Source organism: Onychostoma macrolepis, chromosome 17 (genome assembly GCF_012432095.1).
Source record: "Onychostoma macrolepis isolate SWU-2019 chromosome 17, ASM1243209v1, whole genome shotgun sequence".
NCBI lineage: Eukaryota > Metazoa > Chordata > Actinopteri > Cypriniformes > Cyprinidae > Onychostoma > Onychostoma macrolepis.
The window spans coordinates 13,879,143-13,901,063 of NC_081171.1; the positions used below are offsets into that span (position 1 = coordinate 13,879,143).

The 21,921-nt window shown below is 39.7% G+C and overlaps 3 protein-coding genes across 5 annotated transcripts; 1 reads left to right on the plus strand and 2 right to left on the minus strand.

Annotated features, from left to right (window-relative positions):
• Positions 1-190: 190 nt before the first annotated feature.
• ppie (peptidylprolyl isomerase E (cyclophilin E)) lies at positions 191-3,365 on the minus strand. The gene is made up of 10 exons (XM_058750258.1): positions 3,220-3,365; positions 2,924-3,022; positions 2,778-2,821; positions 2,569-2,595; positions 2,384-2,465; positions 2,146-2,249; positions 1,465-1,588; positions 1,114-1,299; positions 791-933; positions 191-326 (listed from the first exon to the last, which is right to left on the minus strand). The coding sequence occupies exons 1-10, from the start codon at positions 3,248-3,250 to the stop codon at positions 258-260; spliced, it is 909 nt and encodes a 302-aa protein (XP_058606241.1). The 5' UTR covers positions 3,251-3,365; the 3' UTR covers positions 191-257.
• Positions 3,366-5,563: 2,198 nt separating this feature from the next.
• pabpc4 (poly(A) binding protein, cytoplasmic 4 (inducible form)) lies at positions 5,564-21,644 on the minus strand. 3 transcript variants are annotated; one of them, XM_058750254.1, is made up of 14 exons: positions 21,043-21,644; positions 16,662-16,855; positions 15,852-15,967; positions 15,273-15,412; positions 15,099-15,193; positions 13,206-13,343; positions 13,014-13,109; positions 12,265-12,534; positions 11,335-11,533; positions 7,675-7,808; positions 7,084-7,174; positions 6,456-6,586; positions 6,063-6,164; positions 5,564-5,944 (listed from the first exon to the last, which is right to left on the minus strand). In XM_058750254.1, the coding sequence occupies exons 1-13, from the start codon at positions 21,236-21,238 to the stop codon at positions 6,066-6,068; spliced, it is 1,899 nt and encodes a 632-aa protein (XP_058606237.1). In that variant the 5' UTR covers positions 21,239-21,644; the 3' UTR covers positions 5,564-5,944; positions 6,063-6,065. The 3 variants fall into 3 exon arrangements, with proteins under 3 accessions (XP_058606237.1, XP_058606236.1, XP_058606238.1); XM_058750253.1 differs by having other exon boundaries at positions 11,320-11,533; XM_058750255.1 differs by lacking the exons at positions 5,564-5,944; positions 6,063-6,164 and having other exon boundaries at positions 6,453-6,586; positions 7,068-7,174; positions 11,320-11,533.
• LOC131523690 (formin-2-like) lies at positions 7,821-11,303 on the plus strand. Its single transcript, XM_058750264.1, has 2 exons — positions 7,821-8,729; positions 8,816-11,303. Exon 2 carries the CDS (start codon positions 8,880-8,882, stop codon positions 9,633-9,635), a length of 756 nt encoding a protein of 251 aa, XP_058606247.1. The 5' UTR covers positions 7,821-8,729; positions 8,816-8,879; the 3' UTR covers positions 9,636-11,303.
• Positions 21,645-21,921: the final 277 nt, after the last annotated feature.

Sequence of the window (21,921 nt, forward strand, 5' to 3'; positions counted from 1 at the left end):
TATACACTAAGAAATGAAACTTCTGCCAAATTGCAGTTTCACACTTAAATCCAACAAATATACATGTCTAGGAGACTCGAAAATGAATAATTGTTATAGTATTATTGTTCACTTGAAATTACAACTTGTATACAGGCCACTAATTAACAGAAAAAAATGTGTATAAAAGTTTTATTTTGATATTTACAAAGTACTCCCCCAAAAAAAAAAAAACCTCTCACACTCACACACACACACACACACACACTATGTTGAATTCACACCAACTCTCCACAGTTGGAAATGATGACTTTCTGTTTGGTTTTCCCATCTTTTGATCCCTGAGCCTGAGGAAAAAGTATAGACAAAACCATTAGAAAACAGGACAAAAAAAGCAACCAGAATAATTATATTCAGAAAGAATGCATCAAATTCATCAAAAATAACAGCAAAGATTTTTTATAATGCAACAAAAGATATTCATTTCAAATGCTTCTCTTTTGAACTTTCTGTTTATCAAAGAATCATTAAAAAATATCAATAACTGTTTTCAACTTTGATAAGAATAATGTTTCTTGAACAGCAAATAAGCATACTGGAAAGATTTCTGAAAGACCATGTGACACAAGACTGCTTGAAAATTCAGCTTTTGCCAAGTTACATTTTAAATATATTAAAATAGACAACAGCTAAATTGTAAAAGATATTTTGCAATATTAATATCAAATAAATGCAGCTTTAGTGAGCATAAGGGATTTATTTTTTTCAAAACAACCTTTTGAACAATAGTGTAAAACAGTCGGTAACTCACCTCCATGGCCCGGAGTACATCCATGCCCTCTACGAGCTCTCCGAACACCACATGTTTGCCATCCAGCCAGTCTGTCTTATCAACAGTGATGAAGAACTGCGAGCCGTTAGTGTTGGGACCAGAGTTTGCCATCGACAGCAGACCTATGAGCACACAGCAAAAAAAATAAACATGAGACCAGAATTCATTTAGATCCGACTTCGACAAAAATACTTACTGATCCTTACTAAATATTCAGTTCTCAAAGGCTGTTGTGGATAAACACTGAAATATTCTTCCAAAACACACACACACACTTCTGTCAAAGTGAAGACTCATCTCACCTGGTTGTGTGTGTTTTAGGACAAAGTTCTCATCCTCAAACTTGCGTCCATAAATGGATTTCCCCCCAGTGCCATTATGGTTGGTAAAATCTCCACCTTGGCACATAAACTGAGGAATGATTCGATGGAAGCTGCTACCCTTGAATCCAAAGCCTTTCTCATGCGTGCACAAACAACGGAAATTTTCTACAGGAAAACAAACAAATAAAACAGCGGTGACGCCCTGAGACATGTCGCAATGAAAAAGTAGCAACATATCTTTTCTTCCATATTGTGACGTACACTCGAGCAAAAGAGATTATTGAAAAAGAAAAGAGAAGGAGCCTCTAAAGTTGGTTTCGTGATTCTGACCTGCAGTCATGGGCACAACGTCTGCTCGCAGGAGGAAGCGCAGCCGGCCAGCAGGTTTGTTGCCGATCTTGATGTCCATGTAGACCTGTGGGTTAGTTCTGCCTTTTTTCGCTGGAGGTTCTCCCTGCTCAAGAACACAAAGTTTTAATGATAAAGCTCAGAATAAAAAATCTAAAACAGAACAGCTTATCGATAAACAGCTATTATATTACAACTATAATATTACTATTACAATTAGGGCTGCAAAACGATTAATCGCATTCAAAATAAAAGTTTGTGTTTACATACTATGTGTGTGTGTGCTGTGTACTCACACATACATGTATATATTAAGGAAAAATTTAAGATTTATATATAAAATATTTATATATAATATAAATTATATACAAGTATGAATATATATCTATATATACATCTATACATCTATATATATATATATCTATATCTAATCTATATCTATATATATATATATATATACACACATACATATATACACATACAAACACACAAATATTTTTAAACATATATAGATGAGTGTGTATTTATATATACATAAATATACAGAGTACACACACATATATAGTATTGTAAGCAAACTTTTATTTTGCATGCGATTAATCGTTTTGCAGCCCTAATTACAATATTATTATTATTACTAGTATTACATTACAACTTTCCCACCTCTTGTGTATTTGTGCTGGCTGATTCTGCGGCTGACTCCGCCGCCTCACTCTCCTCAACAGTCTTCCCTGAAAACTTCTTCAGCCAGTCGTCTTCCGACCACACTATGAGCAGAACAGCAATAAAAAACACATTTATATTTCATAGCCATGCAAGTAATGGGTTAACACAGCATGAGAGAATAGAAAGACAAGCAAGAAATTTATCATGTACCCTACTGAAACCAAAAACCGCTCACCTGGTCGAGAGGAGCCCTCTTTAATTCTCATGGGTTTGGCGATGTTCACCCTGATGGTTCTGCCAAACAGCTCCGACTCATTCTGCAGAACACAAAACCAAACAGACATTAACCTGGACTCTTGCAGTGCACATGACCGTGTTGGATTTTATGGGCCCACAGAAGTCAGTGGTTCAATAACTCACCATGTTATCAATGGCAGCTGCTGCATCCTGGAGAAAAAAGCAGAGAGAAATTGAAATTTAGAATTTATTATAGCTGCTAAGAAACCACGGTCATGCAATGGTGGTTTGAGCAAACTATAGGGAGCTAATGAGGAGCAACGCAGTCTCATTTTAATTTGAGTCTATGATATATGCTATTTTAATTAATGAGGAATTTAGTAGGTATTCACCTCTGCCAGTTCAAACTCGATGAATGCAAAGCCCCTGTGCTTCTCTGTGGACAGAAAGAGTCAGACATAACATGCGTTATTTATATAAAGTGTGTTTTAGTTGTAATGATAAGAGTGTATTTTGTGAATATTTGTGTGTTTATCACCTGTCTCATAATCTAACGGGATCTGAATATCTGTGATATCACCGAAGGGAATAAACGCAGCGTGCAACACTTTCTCGTCCACCTCCTCGGCGAGACCACCTGAGAAAAACAAGACCGTATAATTGACTTTTTATAATATTTCATATTCAATGCACTGAACGTTCCCGGCTTTCCCGGTTACCGCTGATAACCGGAACCGCATCACTAACATGCATGTGATTATGGGATGAAATTAGCGCACTCTGAGAGCGAAGCGATTATTAATTAGATTTATAATTTTGATGTTTTTTTCTTACCAACATAAAGAACACGTTTGCTCGCCGCCATCTTGCTTGTAACCTTTGACTTTTGACTGTTTTCTTAGTCACCTCGAGATGGTGTGTCGCCCTCTAGTGATGTGGAGAACAAATAACATCACAGAAATACACTACTAGTCAAATCAAGTCAAGTCATCTTTATTTATATAGCGCTTTTGACAATACAGATTGTGTCAAAGCACTTAACAGTACCAAATTAGAGGATAGAGTGTCAGTAATGTATAATGATAAGACTAAACACTCAATTTTCAGTTAAAGGCATTTCATTATTGAATTCAGAGATGTCATTGTCTAGCTCAGTTTAGTTTAAATAGTATCTGTGCAATCAAATCGGCGATAATCGCTAGAAATTAAGTGTCCCCAACTGAGCAAGCCAGAGGCGACAGCGGCAAGGAACCAAAACAACCTCTGTGACAGAATGGAGGAAAAACCTTGGGAGAAACCGGCTCAGTCGGGGGTCAGTTCTCCTCTGACCAGACGAAACCCGCAGTTCAAAAGTTGTTACATTACTACTGTACATTGTTCAGTTATGGATTCAGTTTTACTGTTAATTATTTATTTAGATAGCTAGTTAGTTCATTTTACTCCTTGGATAGCCATGTAAAACAAACTGGAATTCCAATTTGAAAAAAAAGTTAACTTTGTTTCATTTCTGGAAGAATAGAATAGAACAGAACTTTATTGTCATTGTTTAGGAACAACAAAATACAGTTTAGCAGCTCTTTAGATTCGCAGGTAACAAACAGTATGATAGTGTTTATAAACAACGTTTACAAGACAAGTAGGCATTATAAACAAACAGCAACATTCAAGACAAAGACATACATACAAAAATATAAATATAAGAATATAATTACGCTGAGGTAGTGCAAGATGTAATAGTGCAGTATAGTAATCTAATGGGGGAAGGATTATTGAACTTTGTTAGGGTAGGGGTTTATTGCACAAGTCCTGGAAGGAAGTGGAATTATAATTAAAGCATCTAACTGCCAGAGAAAAGAAGCTGTTTTTCAGTCTGTTTGTTCTTGATTATATTAGTCTACATCTTCTCCCCGAAGGTAGAGGGGAGAACAGATGATGTCCAGGGTGAGAGGGGTCTTTTAAAATGCGTCTGGCCTTCTTTTGAAGTCGGTCAGTGTAGATGTCACAGAGTATGGGCAGTAACATATGACACGCTCAGCTGCCCTCACTACCCACTGCAAGTCCTTCCTGTTCTCTTCTGTGCAGCTGGAGAACCGCACCGTGTAGCAATAGGTTAGCAGGCTCTCTATGGCTGAGCAGTAGAAGTTGGTCAGCGGGTTTTGCGTGAGATGGGCATGCTTCAACTTCCTGAGGAAGTAAAGTCTCTATTGTGCCTTCCCCACCTGCTGGGAGATGTGCGTAGACCAGGTGAAGTCAGCAGAGATTTGCAATCCAAGGAATTTAAAGCTCCCTCTCTACCTCCTCTCAATGTATGAAGAGGGCAGAGTCCAAAATTATTTCCTTGGTCTTTTTGATGTTGAGATCCAAATTGCTGTAGGAGCATCATTCTGTGAAATGCTGAATCTCCTCACTGTAGGCTGTCTCGTTGTTGTCTGATATCAGCCTGACTATGGTGGTATCATCAGCAAACTTGACGATGGTATTTGTAGGATGAATGGGGGAACAGTCATTGGTGAAGAGGGAGTAGAGGAGCGGGCTGAGAACATGCCCCTGTGGTGTGCCAGTGTTCAGGATGAGTGTGGAAGATGTGAGATCTCCCATCCTGACCTTCTGGGGTCTATTGCTAAAATCCAGTATCCATGTGCACAGTGAACTGCCTAAACCCAAACTGCTTAGCTTTTGAACCAGTTTATGTGGGCTGACTGTATTAAAAGCTGAGCTGAAATCCAAATAGCATTCTTACAGGTGTTTCCCCTGTCCAGGTGAGTAAGAGCTGTGATGACTGCATCATCCGTCGATCGGTTAAAATGTATAATTTTCTATGTGTTATTACTTATAGGACTATTTTTACATGTAGTGTGTTCATGATTTATGTGATATATATCTTGATATAATAATAGACCTATTAAATATGATAGCTGTATGTGTATGTACTTTTATGGAGCTTTTGATACAGACATCATCTTTCAGAGGATGGAAACTGGAATTAAATGGCTTTGGTCATAAGACTAGTCCAAGTTAAAGGTGAAATGGGATGTTATTAACACTTCTGTTATTACTGGGCCCTTGAGCAGAAAATTTAACCTATAAAGGGACTGTTCCTGTAGTGCAAGTCACTTTGGATAAAACGTGTCTGTAAAATGGCCTTTGTCTTTGCTATAAAGAACAAGAAGACGATATATTTCGTTTTAAATAGTCATCCCTTTATTTAGAGTGCCACACCACTCGGGTTATTGTCATGGGACAAGTGAGGTCCAATCAAAGCAGCAAACACACAGCTCACTGAAGAACCAAGTTTTCCAGTTCCTCATAGAAAAAGTCAGTCCTGGCCACAATACAGAGGCTCTTCCCTCACAGAACAGCCTCTTTTTAAAATTAACTTTAGGTGATAAAAATCATTACAGAGTTAAAAATGTAAGCCCTGCAACAAAATTGTATTCTTTATGTTCAAGTATCATTTTGTATTTTTCTTTTTTTTTCTTGTTTTCTTTTTTGTGTTCTTATTGGTTGCCACCAGACAACACCAGACAGTGGTGATCTCTCTTCAGACTTCAGCTTCACCCTGCAGAAAACAATTTCAAATAAAAAAAATCACTTTTTATAATAATTTCAAACATTCAAGTAAATAGCCTAACAACAAGCATGGAAATTATAATACTACTGATAATAAGAAAAGTTACTTGTCATGATGTTGCAGCTACAGTCGCAGCGGTGACTCCCACTTTCTGTGTGGCATCTTTCTTGGCCTGATGAGCCTGAAGCACTGCGACAGCCTCCTCCACCTGACAACAGAGATAAATCATCAGTCCTGCAATGCCCAAACCATCTTCGCCACAGAGATTCATGCCTCTAATAAGCTGATAAAACGCCATTGTCATTTATTTATTATATCTCTGGAACCGTCCTTGCTGGGCAATGCATAAATCCTAATAAATAAGCGCATAATATTAAGTCCCTGGTTTAGTCAATAAGCTTTGCGTTGTTAAAAGCTTGTGCCGTTTTCCCATTATTGCATATAAAAGCAGAGCTAGTGTCTGTTACTGGAGGCTTTTATCGTAGTTAACGGCTGTCACCTTGGAGCGCAGAGACTCATGGGACTCCAGCATGTGCAGCAGCTCAGAGTTGTCGATCTCTAGCAGCATTCCTGTGATCTTCCCAGCTAGACTGGGGTGCATTGCCTGGATGAGAGGAAACAACCGCTCACCTGAGGGAAAACAAAACAGGCATGTGTAAGACAGACAAGAAACAATTAGAAATAGCTACAGGGAAGAATAAAATAAGAACGTAATTAAAGGGATAGCCCACCACAATTTTCTGAAAACTTCTGTCATCATTTACTCAACCTCAGATTGTTCCAAGCCTGTAAGACTCTTTCTTTTGTGAAGCATAAAAAAAAGACAATTTGAAGAATGTTGGTTACCAAACAGTTGCCAGTTCTGGTTGACTTCCATAGTATTTTTTTCCATACTACGGAAGTCAGCAGGGACTAGCAACTGTTTGGTAACCAACATTCTTCAAATTATCTTCTTTTCGGTTCAGCAGAAGAAAGAAATTCACACAGATTTTGAACAACTTGAGGGTGAGCAAATGACAGAATTTTTGGGTGAACTATCACATAAAACTATAATGCGCAAAAATGTCCTCTGGAGTGTAAGAATATGTTTAGTAAGGCTGAATGTGCTTACAGCCTCCTCATCTCACCAAGCATCTGTTTCTGTTCCTGAGGAGGAGCGGCAGCTAACATGGAGGCAGTGAGAGGCTCCTGACCCTGCACATGAACAGCTGGCTGAGCCTGAAGAACACAGTAAACCACAACATGAGAATTTGATCTTAATTCTAACAGTGCACAATATTAACATTCTGTTCTGAAAAGTCAACAATTTTCAAGTTTACTGATTAATTGCCAATATTAAAATTCTTTAAAAAAATATATACAAATTAAAAATAAAATACTGAAAATAATTAGTTTTTTAGTCATTGGATGATGGAAAAGGTCATCTAAATGAATGAGTATGCACAATTAAATATTCAATTGTGACTAATCTATATCCAATGTCAGCCAACACTATTAAATAAAAAAAAGAACATATGGTACCTATGTATTGTGCAATTCTATTCTTTAAACCTTGCCCATATGACTGTTCTTTACATGCCAATGTTTTATGACAAGAAAGTATTCTATTCCTGTTTACAACTAAAAATAGACATGTTATACCTTTGTAATTAAAAGTATGTATCAGTGAATTAAAGGGTGTAGTTTTTATTTACGTGCAGTATATGTCTGTATATTACCTGTTGCAGAGTAATGGGCTGCACGACCTGAGGCTGAGTGTTTCGTATGGCGGTGGCGTACTTGTATGGGGGCATAGCACGTGGAGTCGTCACCCCCATGCCCGGGCGGGGACCCATCGGTTGGCCAGTGCCTCCTAGTTGTGGAAAGAAATAAATAACATTAAAGCTATTGTCAGGGTTCTGTCACTTCGGTCTAGTGTTATTCATGGTTTTGTGACAGAGCCCTGACACTCCCGTCTTGTCCTGTTTTATGTGGGTGCGCGCGCTCTCTTGTCTGCGTGCCTTGTTTCGTGTTGGAGCGTGGTGTTCGGATCCCGGCACTCATGTCTTGAGTTTTGGTTTTGTGTCGGGGTTCGGACACTCACGCTCCATGTTCTCACGTTGTGTGAGCGTGCGGTCTCGAGTTCGCTCGGCCGCGCGCTCTTTTGTCCGCGTATGTTGTGTTTTGTGTTGCACGCAGTTCGTGTTTTTATCGGCTGCGTGCATTCATGTTATGTCTTGTGCTTTATGGCACGCAGCTTGTGTTTTTCATTGGCTGCGTGCTTTCATGTTGTCATGTCTTGTGTGAACGCGCGGCTTATGAGTATTCTCATTAGCTGCTTGTTCGTGTCCTGTTTAGCACATGGCTGGTGATTTGTGTTGCTGGCCATGTGCTTGTGTTTTTGTTTTGTGTGAGCACATGGCTTTTGTCTTAGTTTGTGTGCCATGTGCTCTCATGTCAATTGTCTTGACCCCACCCATCTTGTTTCCTGATTATTGGTTATTTGCCCCACCTGTTTTCCTCGTTACCCTGCTAATTTGCTCCCTTTATAATCTCCTTGTGTTTGATGTTCTGTGCCAGTTTGTCATCTATATTCCTGTGGATGTGTCCTTGTGTTTGCCTTGTCTTGCCTCGTTTTTCCCCTATGGGGTAGTTTGGTTTAGTTTGTTTATTTTTATTATTATTATTATTATTCAATAAAAGCCCATTCTCCTGCACCACTGAGTCCTCGCCTCATCCCTTCACCCCAACCCTGACAGGACGAACTGGCCAACAGAGGACTCAGCAGAGATGGGTATCTTCCTTTTTCCATCTCCCACCACCGGATTGTCCACCCGCCAGCTAATGGTCCAGCAAGTAAACGCTCGCTATTTCTGTCAGCAGGGGGCTGACATGAGGGACTTTGCCTGCGACTTTCTTATTGAAGTGGACAACCTGGACTACAATGAGGCTGATGTTAAGGAGGAGGAAGAGGAAGGCTCCCTCCGTCCCACAGGGCCTGGAGGCCATCCAGGAGCCCGCTGCCAGCCCAGGGGCTGTCCCAGAGCCGCCCAAGCTCCTTGCCCTGCCGGCTCCTCCCAAGCTCAAGCTCCTTGCCCTGCCGGCTCCTCCCAAGCTCAAGCTCCTTGCCCTGCCGGCTCCTCCCAAGCTCAAGCTCCTTGCCCTGCCGGCTCCTCCCAAGCTCAAGCTCCTTGCCCTGCCGGCTCCGCCCAAGCTCAAGCTCCTTGCCCTGCCGGCTCCGCCCAAGCTCAAGCTCCTTGCCCTGCCGGCTCCGCCCAAGCTCAAGCTCCTTGCCCTGCCGGCTCCGCCCAAGCTCAAGCTCCTTGCTCTGCCGGCTCTGCCCAAACCCCCGGCTCCTCCCTGGCCCCCTGCCGAGACTCATGACGTGCTTGAGCCTCCCTGGTTCGTCCCTCCGGCCCCACCCTGGCCATCCTCCAGGGCTCCTGTTTGGCTGGAGCCCCCCTGGTTTGTCCCTTCGGCTCCGCCCTGGCCCCTGGCCGGGACTCCTGAACTGCCTGAGCCTCCCTGGCTCAACCCTCCCTGGCCCCATTTATTATTTTCTGGGCTGTCCTGTTGGCTGGCTTGGCTCCCCTCCCTCCCTCCCCTCGTTTTGTGTTTTGATTTCTTGTCATGTTTATGTTCTTGTGCTGTCATGTTTTTGGTGTTCCTCTTTAGGGACGCCAGGTGGCGTCCCTTTTGAGGGGGGGTAGTGTCAGGGTTCTGTCACTTCGGTCTAGTGTTATTCATGGTTTTGTGACAGAGCCCTGACACTCCCGTCTTGTCCTGTTTTATGTGGGTGCGCGGCTCGGTGCGCTCCCTTGTCTGCGTGCCTTGTTTCGTGTTGGAGCGTGGTGTTCGGATCCCGGCACTCATGTCATGAGTTTCGGTTTTGTGTCGGGGTTCGGACACTCACGCTCCATGTTCTGTCTCGTTGTGAGTGTGCGGTCTCGAGTTCGCTTGGCCACGCGCTCTTTTGTCCGCGTATGTTGTGTTTTGTTACACGCAGTTCGTGTTTTTATCGGCTGCGTGCATTCATGTTATGTCTTGTGCTTTGTGGCACACAGCTTGTTTTTCATTGGCTGCATGCTTTCATGTTGTCATGTCTTGTGTGAACGCGCGGCTTATGAGTATTCTCATTAGCTGCGTGTTCGCGTCCTGTTTAGCACATGGCTGGTGATTTGTGTTGCTGGCCATGTGCTTGTGTTTTTGTTTTGTGAGCACATGGCTTTTGTCTTAGTTTGTGTGCCATGTGCTCTCATGTCAATTGTCTTGAACCCACCCATCTTGTTTCCTGATTATTGTTATTTACCCCACCTGTTTTCCTCATTACCCTCCTAATTTGCTCCCTTTATAATCTCCTTGTGTTTGATGTTCTGTGCCAGTTCGTCATCTATATTCCTGTAGATGTGTCCTTGTGCTTGCCTTGCCTTGTTTTTCCCCTACGGGGTAGTTTGTTTTGTTTGGGCTTTTATTGAATAATAAAAATATTCTCCTGCACGAGTCCTCGCCTCATCCCTTCACCCCAACCCTGACAGCTATGGTCAGGACAGAATGATCACCAAACTCACTTGTAATCAAATGTGTAGTTTGTGACGTTTTCAATGGAATTACATAATGATCAGGTCAACTAGAACCAATAGATAAACATTATTATTGTTAACTAAAACCTGAATAATAATCTTTGTGACATCATTTATCAAGAGCCTGTCCTCCAACAAAAAACGACCCTATAGGTCGTTTGTGCAAGCCCTTATTACGACCTATATTTACGTTTTAAAGTTAAGCGCCCTCTAGCGCGTGTAAAAATAATGACAGTCTCGTGTTGCGTCTGTCGTCATGAAATGATGTATGACTGTCATTACCAATCAAAATGCGTGTTTATTTAAATGCAATATGTGGACTTTTTACACCGATCTCACAGTATTCGTACATATTTTACTAGATGGCTAATTCGTACGAATGACCACACCTAAACCTATCCCTTACAGGAATCATGCAAAATGATTTTTAGTGCACATTTTATGAGCGCGTGCGTTCTCTGGGATTGAACCCATGATCACGTAATTACATATCGTCATATAACGCAATGCTCTACCAACCGAGCTACACGAAACCTGAACTATGACGCAGATAAAATTGTACAAAACATTAATATGAAAATGTCCTGTTGCCGATAGGGGCGCAATTGTAGCATACGCTCTGATGGGTCGTATTTCAGGGATTTGGACAAACGACCTATACGGGCGTATTGGTTGGAGGACAGGTTGTTTATCAAATATACTAATCTTTGAAATATAACTTAAAAATAAATTTTCTGGGTCTGGAAAACAGGTCAAAGTTTGTGACAACAGGGCATTGCGTCAGTAGTGGGTGGGTTTTCTCACCCACTCTCTGTGCACCTGTGGGGATCCCGCGTGGGCCCTGGGTGGAAGCGCTGGGGGCCATGTGGCGTATGTTGGCACGGGGCCCTGGCTGGCGCAAGGAGCTGGGCATGCCCTGGAAGCCACCCTGACCTCTGCCACCCTGCTGCTGCCAGCGAGGGTTCGGACGCATCTGGGTAAGCTGGTTTGGTGCATAGTATGTTGTTCTGTTCTGGGCCTGTGATGCATTAAAAAGAAATTTATTAATCATTTAATGGACCCTTTTACTACTTCAGAGCCCTTGTGTATTTATTGATTTATTATCTTTATTGATATACTATGAAAGTCCATTTCAGCCACAAAAGAAACTTTATTTGCGATTCATTATTACGACATAAAAGTCATATTTATGGAAAGTTGAAATTGTGAGATCAAATGTCAAAATTATACATTATAAAAATTATACACTAAAGTCATCATGACATTAGTTGAATGTATGACTAAAAGTGATAATTATGAGATACAATTATGAGATAAAATTTCTACTTTTGTCAAGTATGACTTAGTTACTTAATAAGTAATTACTTAACTTATTTATTAAAAACTTTAATATAAATTAATATAATATAAAACTTAAATATAAATAAAATAATTTCAACTTTTTGTGCCATAATACTTTTTAATCTCATAATTATGACGTAGCATCTCATGATTTTTTTTAATCACATTTTTTTCTCATAATTATGACTTAGTATCTCATAATCTTGACTTTTTATGTCATAATTGTGACTGGGTATCTCAGTTTTTTATTTTTATGTCATAATTATACTTTACCAAAGTTTTTTTTTTTTTTGGCCTTCCATAATATACAGTGTGGTCTTGTAAAAAATTATTAAAATATCTAAATTACATTTTCAAATTTAAATCCCAGATTGTCAGTGTTGTCTAAGACTTTTGGATCTCACCCACCTGTGGCACAGCTGGCATAAAGTAACCACCGGCAGGCTGGAACTGGTTGATGATAGCGTTGGCAGGCATGGCCCTCATGCCAGCGATACGCTGCATGTATTGGTTGGTCAGATGAGCTTTGCGTTCTTCTTTGCGTTGGGCCAGGGCTACGTACAGTGGTTTGGAGCCCACAATACGCCCGTTCATCTCTGTCACGGCCTTTGTGGCCTCCTCAGGTGAGGAGAAACACACAAAGCCAAAACCTTTGGACCTGCCTTCCTCCAGCATCACCTACAGTAAGATATATAAGATCTCACCTCTTTCTTCCATCAGGTTAAATAAAAAAATACTGGATAAAATATAGCCTATTTGCATCTTCAAATTGATTTCAACTTGTACACCGTCTACTAAAAACAAACAAATATGACAATATTTGTAAAAATGTAAATATGTAAGGAATAATGCTTGTTGGGTTTGAATTTCTTAAATTACCTAAATTTTTCAAATAAATCATGGCCTTGTGTCACTCAGGATCACGTTATCATAAACAGCAAAAAATACTTTAAGATGAACAAAATTCTTCCTTGAAGTGACCTACGAATGTACCCTTCTCTAATGGCCTTGTGGTCTTCATCAAAAGGAATTCGGTTGCTCACTTTCAAATACCATCCCCTTCCCACTGTGCCCTTCGATGGTGCAAAAATGTTGTTTGGAATTTGCCCAAAGTGCTCAAACAGAAATAGACTGTAAACAGTCACCCTTTGACCCACCTTGGCACTGGTGATGGAGCCGAAAGGAGTGAACTCTTTACGAAGTTTCTCATCATCGATGGTGTCATCAAGATTCTTGATATACAAGTTTACACCCTGTAAACACAAAATACACACAGATTGATACAAATTATTGTTTTAACTGAAAACACAACCACACACACACAAAGACACAACACAGCAGTTCATTACCTGATATCTGCTGATTCTTTCCTGTTTGAGCTGTTCAAACTTCCTCTTGAGTTCTGCTTGTCTCTCCATTTTTTTCTGTGCTCGGCCAACAAACACCGTCTTACCGTTAAGCTCTGTACCATTCATCTCTTCCACAGCCTGAGACAGAAATATCATTACAATAAATCACCTGTCTGTTCATGTATCTGTCAGTCCATCCATCTATCTAGCCCATAAATGTTCAATGACAATGTCAGTGCATCACTGCTGTCATTTCCATGCTTATTTTTAAACATGTTTGAGCATCAGCTGATTTGCATTATGAGCAAATCATAATACAACCTGAATTCCAGAAATGTTGGAACGTTTTTTAAATTTGAATAAAATGAAAACTAAAAGACTTTCAAATCACATGAGCCGATATGTTATTCACAATAGAACATAGAGAACATAACAAATGTTAAACGGAGAAATTTTACACTTTTATCCACTAAATGAGCTCATTTCAAATTTGATGCCTGCTACAGGTCTCAAAAAATTTGGCACGGGGGCAACAAAGGGCTGAAAAAGCAAGAAATTTTGAAAAGATTCAGCTGGGAGAACGTCTAGCAACTAATTAGGTTAATTGACATCAGGTCTGTAACATGATTAGCTATAGAGAGGCAGAGTCTCTCAGAAGTAAAGATGGGCAGAATCTCTCCAATCTGTGAAAGAGTGCATAAAAAGATTGTGGAATACTTTAAAAACAACATTCCTCAACGTCAAATTGCAAAGGCTTTGCAAATCTCATCATCTACAGTGCATAACATCATCAAAAGATTCAGAGAAACTGGAGAAATCTCTGTGCGTAAGGGACAAGGCAGAAGACCCTTGTTGGATGCCCGTGATCTTCAGGGCCTCAGACGACACTGCATCACTCATCGGCATAATTCTGTCATTGACATTACTAAATAGGCCCAGGAATACTTCCAGAAACCACTGTTGGTAAACACAATCCACAAATAAACACAAAATTAAAGCTCTATCATGCAAAAAGGAAGCCATATGTGAACATGGTCCAGAAGCGCCGTCGTGTTCTGGGCCAATGCTCATTTAAAATGGACTGTTTCAAAGTTTCAAATTTGTTTCAAAGTGTCCAAATTTGACATTCTTGTTGGAAATCACGGACACCGTGTTCTCCGGGCTAAAGAGGGAGACCTTCCAGTGTGTCATCAGCGTTCAGTTCAAAAGCCAGCATCTCCAATGGTATGGGGATGCATAAGTGCATACGGTATGGGCAGCTTGCATGTCTTGGAAGGCACTATGAATTCTGAAAGGTATATAAAGGTTTTAGAGCAACATATGCTCCCCTCCAGACGACGTCTATTTCAGGGAAGGCCTTGTGTATTTCAGCAGGACGATGCAAAAGCACATACTGCTGCTATTACAACAGCATGGCTTTGTAGTAGAAGAGTCCGGGTGCTGAACTGGCCTGCCTGCAGTCCAGATCTTTCGCCCTATAGGTGCATCATTAAACGAAAAATACGTCAAAGATGACCACGAACTCTTCAGCAGCTGGAAACCTATATCAGGCAAGAATGGGACCAAATTCCAACACCAAAACTCCAGAAACTCATAACCTTGATGCCCAGACGTCTTCAAACTGTTTTGAAAAGAAGAGGAGATGCTACACCATGGTAAACATGCCCCATCCCAACTATTTTGAGACCTGTAGCAGGCATCAAATTTGAGATGAGCTCATTTTGTGCATAAAATTGTAAAATTTCTCAGTTTAAACATTTGTTATGTTATCTATTTTCTATTGTGAATAAAATACTGGCTCGTGTGATTTGAAATTCTTTTAATTTTCATTTTATTCAAATGTAAAAAACGTCCCAACATTTCCGGAATTCGGGTTGTACAAATTCACTGTACCTTGTTAGCATCCTCATGCTTCTCGTAGCTCACAAACCCAAATCCACGAGATTTCCCTGTGGGGTCAGTCATGACCTTCACGCTCAGTGTTTTACCTGCGGGTAGAAACAAAATCTTCAGATAAAAAGACTACAAGGCTACCACAACCACATCTGTTTATACTCTGAAACTCACCGTATTTATCAAAGAGCTCCTTCAGTCTCTCATCATCCATGTCGTCGCCGAAGTTCTTGATGTAAACATTGGTGAATTCTTTGGCTTTGGCACCCATCTCTGCTTCCCTCTCCTTTCTGGACTTGAAACGCCCCACAAACCTACAAAAAACAGTGGAGACAGAAACGTGACTGATGCAGAAATGCAATACTGACAGTTGCAGACCAACCACAGACACAAAACAGCTGCAGCAGGGACAAACAGACTTATAAGCACTAACATGCTAGAAGACCAGAAGAAGATATATTACAATAAAAGTCAGAAGGGTCCAAATTAATGATAAATCCCACTAACTTTAATTTTACGGACGAAAAAGAGATTCTTTTGTATTCCACAAAATTAAGAAAGATATATATATATAGGTTTGAAAAAAACATGAGTATATAAATCTGATCCTTTGAAACTGATTGGTCAACAAACTTTTACCCAATGTTTTTCACTGTAACATCAGTCACTGACAACTAGGCCTACACGCTGTCTTTGTCAATCAACATATCAATGGACCTCCTTTCTGTCACATGACTGTGCTTGGACACTCACACCTTGCGGTCGTTCAGCAACATGCCATTCATCTTCTCAATGGCGCGGTCGGCTGCGTCCTGAGTTTCAAAATGCACAAAGGCGTAACCCTTAGATCCGTTCTCGTCACACACCACCTGTTGAGACAGCATCAAGAATCAGATTACAGAGTGTTTTTGTCTTATACAGCTGAACTACCACAGCTTCTCTGATGTGTGAAATATGTGTTAATAAAATCTAATGCCTGATTTATTGCTTGAATGGTGAAACTATTAAAGAAAGAGGAACACTAAATATAGAAACATTCTTCTGTGACTAATATATTATGAGCAAAAATAACAAATTGTTATTTCAGACTGTTTGTGTGAACGACATTATTTTTCAAATTTGTTGCAAATATTGATACAGAAAATCACCTTTTGCCTTTAAGAAACAAATAAATGTTGTATATCCAAATAGTTATACAACACGGTATAGTCAAATATTAATCTGAAACAGTGGTTCTCAACTTTCAAACTTAATCTTTATTAACAGAAACTAGGAAAATTGATAATAATGAATCACAATTCAGTTTGTGATTCCAGACATTTCAAGAACTGACGGAGAAAAAAAAGAAATATCATTCATCAAATATCATTAAATATCATTAATTTCTATTAACAATATTTTATTACATCAATATTATTCATTCACCTTAGTTTTGACTAGATGTGTAGTTATACTGTGTTTTACCTTTGGAGGGCAGCCCAGTACATAAATTAAATTAAAATAAATACATAAATGTATTAATTTCAGCTTCCAAAGATCTAAAAGTCACTTATCACTTCTCACCTTGCAGGACAGGATGTTCCCGAAAGCAGAGAAGGTGTCGTATAGGGCCTTGTTGTCAATGGACTTGTCCAGATTTTTGATGAAGACGTTTCCAACCCCAGATTTCCTAAGTGACGGATCTCTTTGTGACCACATGATTCTGATCGGCTTTCCTTTGACCACATCGAAGTTCATTGTGTCCAAAGCTCTTTCCGCTGAAACCACAAAAACATGAGACATAAGACATCTCTGCTCTTCTACCTCAGCACATAAACTACTAATAATTAGCCTACTAGAGGATGAAATCTTGCCATAACCAACATAAGTCTCTGAATTATTCATTAATTATATATTTCAATCCATAGTGTGTGTGTTTAGTTAGCATCATATTAACTCATACATATTGACCACAACAAACAAGCTTGAAACTTGTTAGCTGAGCTTGTGCTAATGCTAGCATATCATAGAAAGCCCCATGAAACTAATCTAATTATTACATCTAAACATTACACTAAACTTTAGATATTAAGGTCTACTGCCCAGATATTTTAGTTTGATCTGTATATTTAAGAATTACCTTGTTTTAACACATCTAAACACACACACACACACATGTCTGGTTTGCTATCCTTGTGGGGACTCTCCATAGGCGTAATGCTTTTTCTACTGTACAGACCGTATATTCTATTGCCCTACACCAACCCTACACCTAAACCTACCCCTCACAGGAAACTTTCTGCATTTTTAGATTTTCAAAAAACTTAATTCTGTGTGATTTATTAGCTTGTTTACCCGTGGGGACCTCAATTTAGGTCCCCACCGTGACATGAGTCCCCATGAGTTTGTGTGTATTCAGGTTTAAGTCCCCACCTGAATAGAAAAACAGGTACACACGCACACACAGACACACAAACAGTTAGCATTTAAGCTAAATGTCTTTCATTGTTGGTGCGAAATGGCAGCAGAGCAAAGCAGAACTCCAGGCATATCATTAGATTTGATCAATACCAGGTCTCAAAAAAAACATTTTTACCGACTTCAAAATAGCACTGACCCTATCAAATTTTACCTTTGCTGACATTCATATATATTTAATCCACAATCCATCTCTTTATAGTCTTACCAGTGCTCTCCGTATATTGTTGCTATATATGGAGATTGTGGATTAAATATATATGTATGTCTGGTAAAGTCTGAAGAAGACTGAAATAGATGAATATCAGGTTTAAGGTTTGTCAGAAGCTTTATCAAATATCAAATTACTTTCTAATCAAATTGATGGAATATGAGGGAACAGTCACCTATTGTAATACATTATGATGGGTCTCTCTCCTTTTAAACCTCATAGCCCCCGACACACACACACACACACACACACACACACACACTCTAAAAATGTCTGGTGAACAAAATGGAGCAGCCTTGTGTCTGCTGCCCTCAGCAGTTTGCAGTGTGATTGTATTGAACATGAAGCTCAGGGCTGGTGGGATCACCCAGAGAAAGAGAGAGAGAGACCACTGCAAATAACAACTTTCAGCCAACACAGGACAGTATACACAACCCTTTTACCATCAATATAGCAGTTTCTAGTTTCGATCAAAACTTTTATTTATATTTTAACTTAGTTAGGATGCACATGCACTGACAGCATATAGCTGTCAAATTAATAGCAATATCAGTAGTAATCTGTCATCACTGAATAAGCAGAAGCATGGCGTGGCTGACCTATGAATTTATCAGCTTGTTTCGTCAACACACCTTTCAGAAAAGACAGGCACAGCGCAGGTAGCCCTCACTGACTCTATATTTAGCAGTGTTGGGTCCTTTGAGCAATGTGCTGGCAGGCAGCATGTGTTCAAGGCTCTGTGTCCATTGATGGGGCTGAGACACTGGAATGTGTGTGGCTGAAGCTTACCAGTGCCGGCAACTGTTTACAAATGCAGCTGTTGCATGCTGAAGACCAAACCATGTGCTTGAGCACATTTGCTGAGCATATACGTGCTGTAAACTACTATTGTACTGTCACACTGTGCAAAAACATGCATAAAACAATATAAAGCCTTGATACTCTTTCAGATTTAAATTCTACAGTGGTCACCAACTGCTTTTGTCTCTTATATGTAAACATGTTGACTATCAGTCGCCAGTCTGAGTTACTAAATTGAGGTGAGCAAGTTCAACTCTGACCTTTTAACCTTTGTGCTGTGAAAGAGGAGGGCAAAATCGAGCATGAGATGTTTAAGAAGCATTCAGCACAGGAGACAGATATATCAGATTCACCTCTCTGTTGAACAAATTACATTTATAATACATTAAAATATATAGCAGTTATTTTAAACTGTAATATTTCACAATATTACTGTTTTTACTGATTTTGTGATCAAATAAATGCAGCCTTGGTGAGACTTCTTTCAAAAACCTTTTATACTAAAAATTATTCAAAAAATTATACTAACTCCACACTTTTGAACGGTAGTATAAATTTGTTTATTATGTATTACATAATTTGTGCTGGTTGAACAAACAAATCTTTACCCTACTGACCAAAATGAACAATGAATTCAGCAAGGAATGAAACAAAAACTTACTTATGTTGTAAAACTGTCCAGATTATTTGAAATGTAGGAAAGATAGGACAAAAAAATAAAAATAAAAATCCCCAATTAACAGTTATTCTGGTCTCATCTGAATCATCAGATTGATAGAAACCAAGCTGAAGGTGCTTCACAATGGTATTATCCCCTCATGACACTTTAAATAGCACAAATAGGTCATGCCAGGTTGCAAAATGTGGGCTAACACACTCACACATATATACACACACAAGCACCATTCCCCTGGATATACCTAGCATTCTTCAGAGAGCTAAAACATGGACGTATCCTAATGATCAGGTCTGCTTCTGTAGAATGTCTCATATCAAGGTTTATAGCAGATGTAGGCCACTTAGACTATATGTGGGTCAAGCAGCACATTCAATTCTAGTCTAGTTCTTTATTCTGATTATAGGCTATAATTGAGACTGCTTGGCTCTAGCTTTTTAAATTTAAATCTTCACAATTTTTCCATTTTTCCCCCAGACAGACTGTGAACAGAATGTGTGAATGTTTTTCTCTAACTCTGTTTCACGAATGGACAAGACTAGGCAAGCTCAACAGAACAGAATATCAGTCCTCCTGCAGGGTGCATGGCATAAATGATTCATACATACAATGCCATGCTGCATACTCAACATTAGTATCACTAAGTGATGATATTATTTCAGAACAAGGGAAATGATACAGCATGTAGTTTATAGCAAGCTGATTTAATATTTGTAACTTTGAACTAAATTTAGTTTATTTGAATGGTGTTTTTCACAACGGATTGTAAGTGCCTTACAGATCCCATGAGCAAACTACGTTTGATTATGGCAACAAAAACATCCTTAGATGTTAAGATGCTGAAATTAACCACGTGTCAATATAGGCTACTGATTAATAAAACTGGAATATAGCATTTTATCCAAAGTGCCGAACCAAAGGTATCGAACCATCAAACCTATGACCTTGCCATTACTTGCACCATGCTTTATTGTTTGAGCTACACTAATGTAGACATTTACAACTATTGGGATTGTTACTAGTAAGTAAGAAATAATTGATAGTAATTATGTTACCTTTTAAATAATACTAAAGAGTAAAATGCTAGTAATACTAGTAACATAAAATACTAGTAGCCTACTACAAGTACTAAGAAAAAATAACAGTAACTGAGATAGTTGCTAGTACTACTGTATTTTTAAATAGCACTAAAAAAGTAAAATAGTAACTACACAAAACTGGAGTAAATACTTCCAACTACTGGTATTATTACTAGTAACTAAAAAAAGTACTAGTATTGGATCCCCAAGAATTTTTTTTTTTTTTACTAATAACAATGGAATAAGGTGTTGTCCCTATTGAAATAGAAATTATGAATAAAACACTTTTAAAAACATAACTAAAACAAAATATAGTGTTAACAAAGTAATTAAAAATAAATAGCCAGAAGCTGAAATATTAGTTCGTTTTGTATGTTAAAACAGCTTGCCATATTGGCTGGACATAATGCGGTGTGACGGTCACAGTCAGTAAACCCTGACTTTCTCACAATAGGCCATATTAGGAGAATAAAGCGGTTTGTTGAAGAGGTTAAAGATGTTTGTAGAAGAGAGGAGTGAAGAACAGCTTGATGTGGTTAACTCAGAAATACATGTGACGGCACACAGGAGAGAGCGCGCGACGGTGCGCACACTACACATCACCTCCAGTGTCCCTACATTAACGCAAAGCATGACACATTATTCCGTTATTCTGTCAGCTATATACATCACGTTTAAAGTCAGTCGCAGGACGACAGGGCGCTGTCTGTCATGTCTTACCGTCCGCAGGCTGCTGGAAGTTGACGTAGGCATAGCCCAGCGAGCGCCGCGTGATCATATCCCGACACACGCGGATGGACAGCACCGGGCCGGCCGGACTGAATTTCTCATACAGCATAGCCTCTGTGATATCAGGGTGCAGGTCGCCCACATAGAGAGAAGCCATCGGATAACTCCCCGCCGTCGCTGCGTTCATTTCTCGGGGTCGTTCAATCCTTTGAGCTCGTGTGTTTGTCTAGTGCTGAAATGACAGTGCGTAAAGAGTGTCCTAGAACCAGAGGAACAAACGAGTCTCTTAATCCTCTATTAAACTTTTACGCTACTCTCCAAACGAACGATGTCGGCAGCACTGACAGCTACAGCATATGGAGTCCGCTCGCGGGGAACTGGCTTCAGAAACGTCTGGGTAGATTGAGACCTTGTCTTTTAAAAAACAAAAAGTTTGCCCTTTTAAAAAACGTTGTTTGGTTTAAAGTAGTTATTTTTTGAGGTTTTCGTTATTTTGTATTTTTTTATGTATTTTTTTTTTCTTTTTTAAAGGTACTGAAGAACAGTGAGTTATACACTCACGGTGTGGTGGCCGGGGAAAGAGGGTGCGTGGGAAATGCACGGGCACTTTATAGCTCGAGCGGAGGAAATAGCAGCCAGGGTCACACTCGGGATAACAGAAAAAAAAAACACCGAGCATGCGGTGTAGCCTAAAGCACAGCACATTTGGAAAGGAACATCCAACAGCGACATCTGGGCGCGGCCGTCTACAGCTACATGGTTTCTACAGTAGCTACATGGGTCATTCCCTAAATACACTGATGAGCACGCATTGAGCCATTAAGATTTAAAGATAGTCACGAAACCCCATGTAAAAGGCATAATTCTGAC

Bases quoted from the DNA above. Each gene is read 5' to 3' on its own strand.
- ppie (XM_058750258.1), bottom strand. From the start codon at position 3,250: ATGGCGGCGAGCAAACGTGTTCTTTATGTTG. The intron at 2,596-2,777 runs GTGAATACCTAC...TTTTTTCTCCAG, and splicing joins TCGAGTTTGAACTGGCAGAG to GATGCAGCAGCTGCCATTGA. The intron at 2,466-2,568 runs GTGAGTTATTGA...TGTGTTCTGCAG, and splicing joins CAGCTGCCATTGATAACATG to AATGAGTCGGAGCTGTTTGG.
- LOC131523690 (XM_058750264.1), top strand. From the start codon at position 8,880: ATGAGGCTGATGTTAAGGAGGAGGAAGAGGAAGGCTCCCTCCGTCCCA.
- pabpc4 (XM_058750253.1), bottom strand. From the start codon at position 21,238: ATGAACGCAGCGACGGCGGGGAGTTATCCGATGGCTTCTCTCTATGTG. The intron at 15,413-15,851 runs GTGAGTGTCCAA...TGTTTTTTGTAG, and splicing joins TTGCTGAACGACCGCAAGGT to GTTTGTGGGGCGTTTCAAGT. The intron at 7,175-7,674 runs GTAATATACAGA...TGTGTTCTTCAG, and splicing joins AGCCCATTACTCTGCAACAG to GCTCAGCCAGCTGTTCATGT.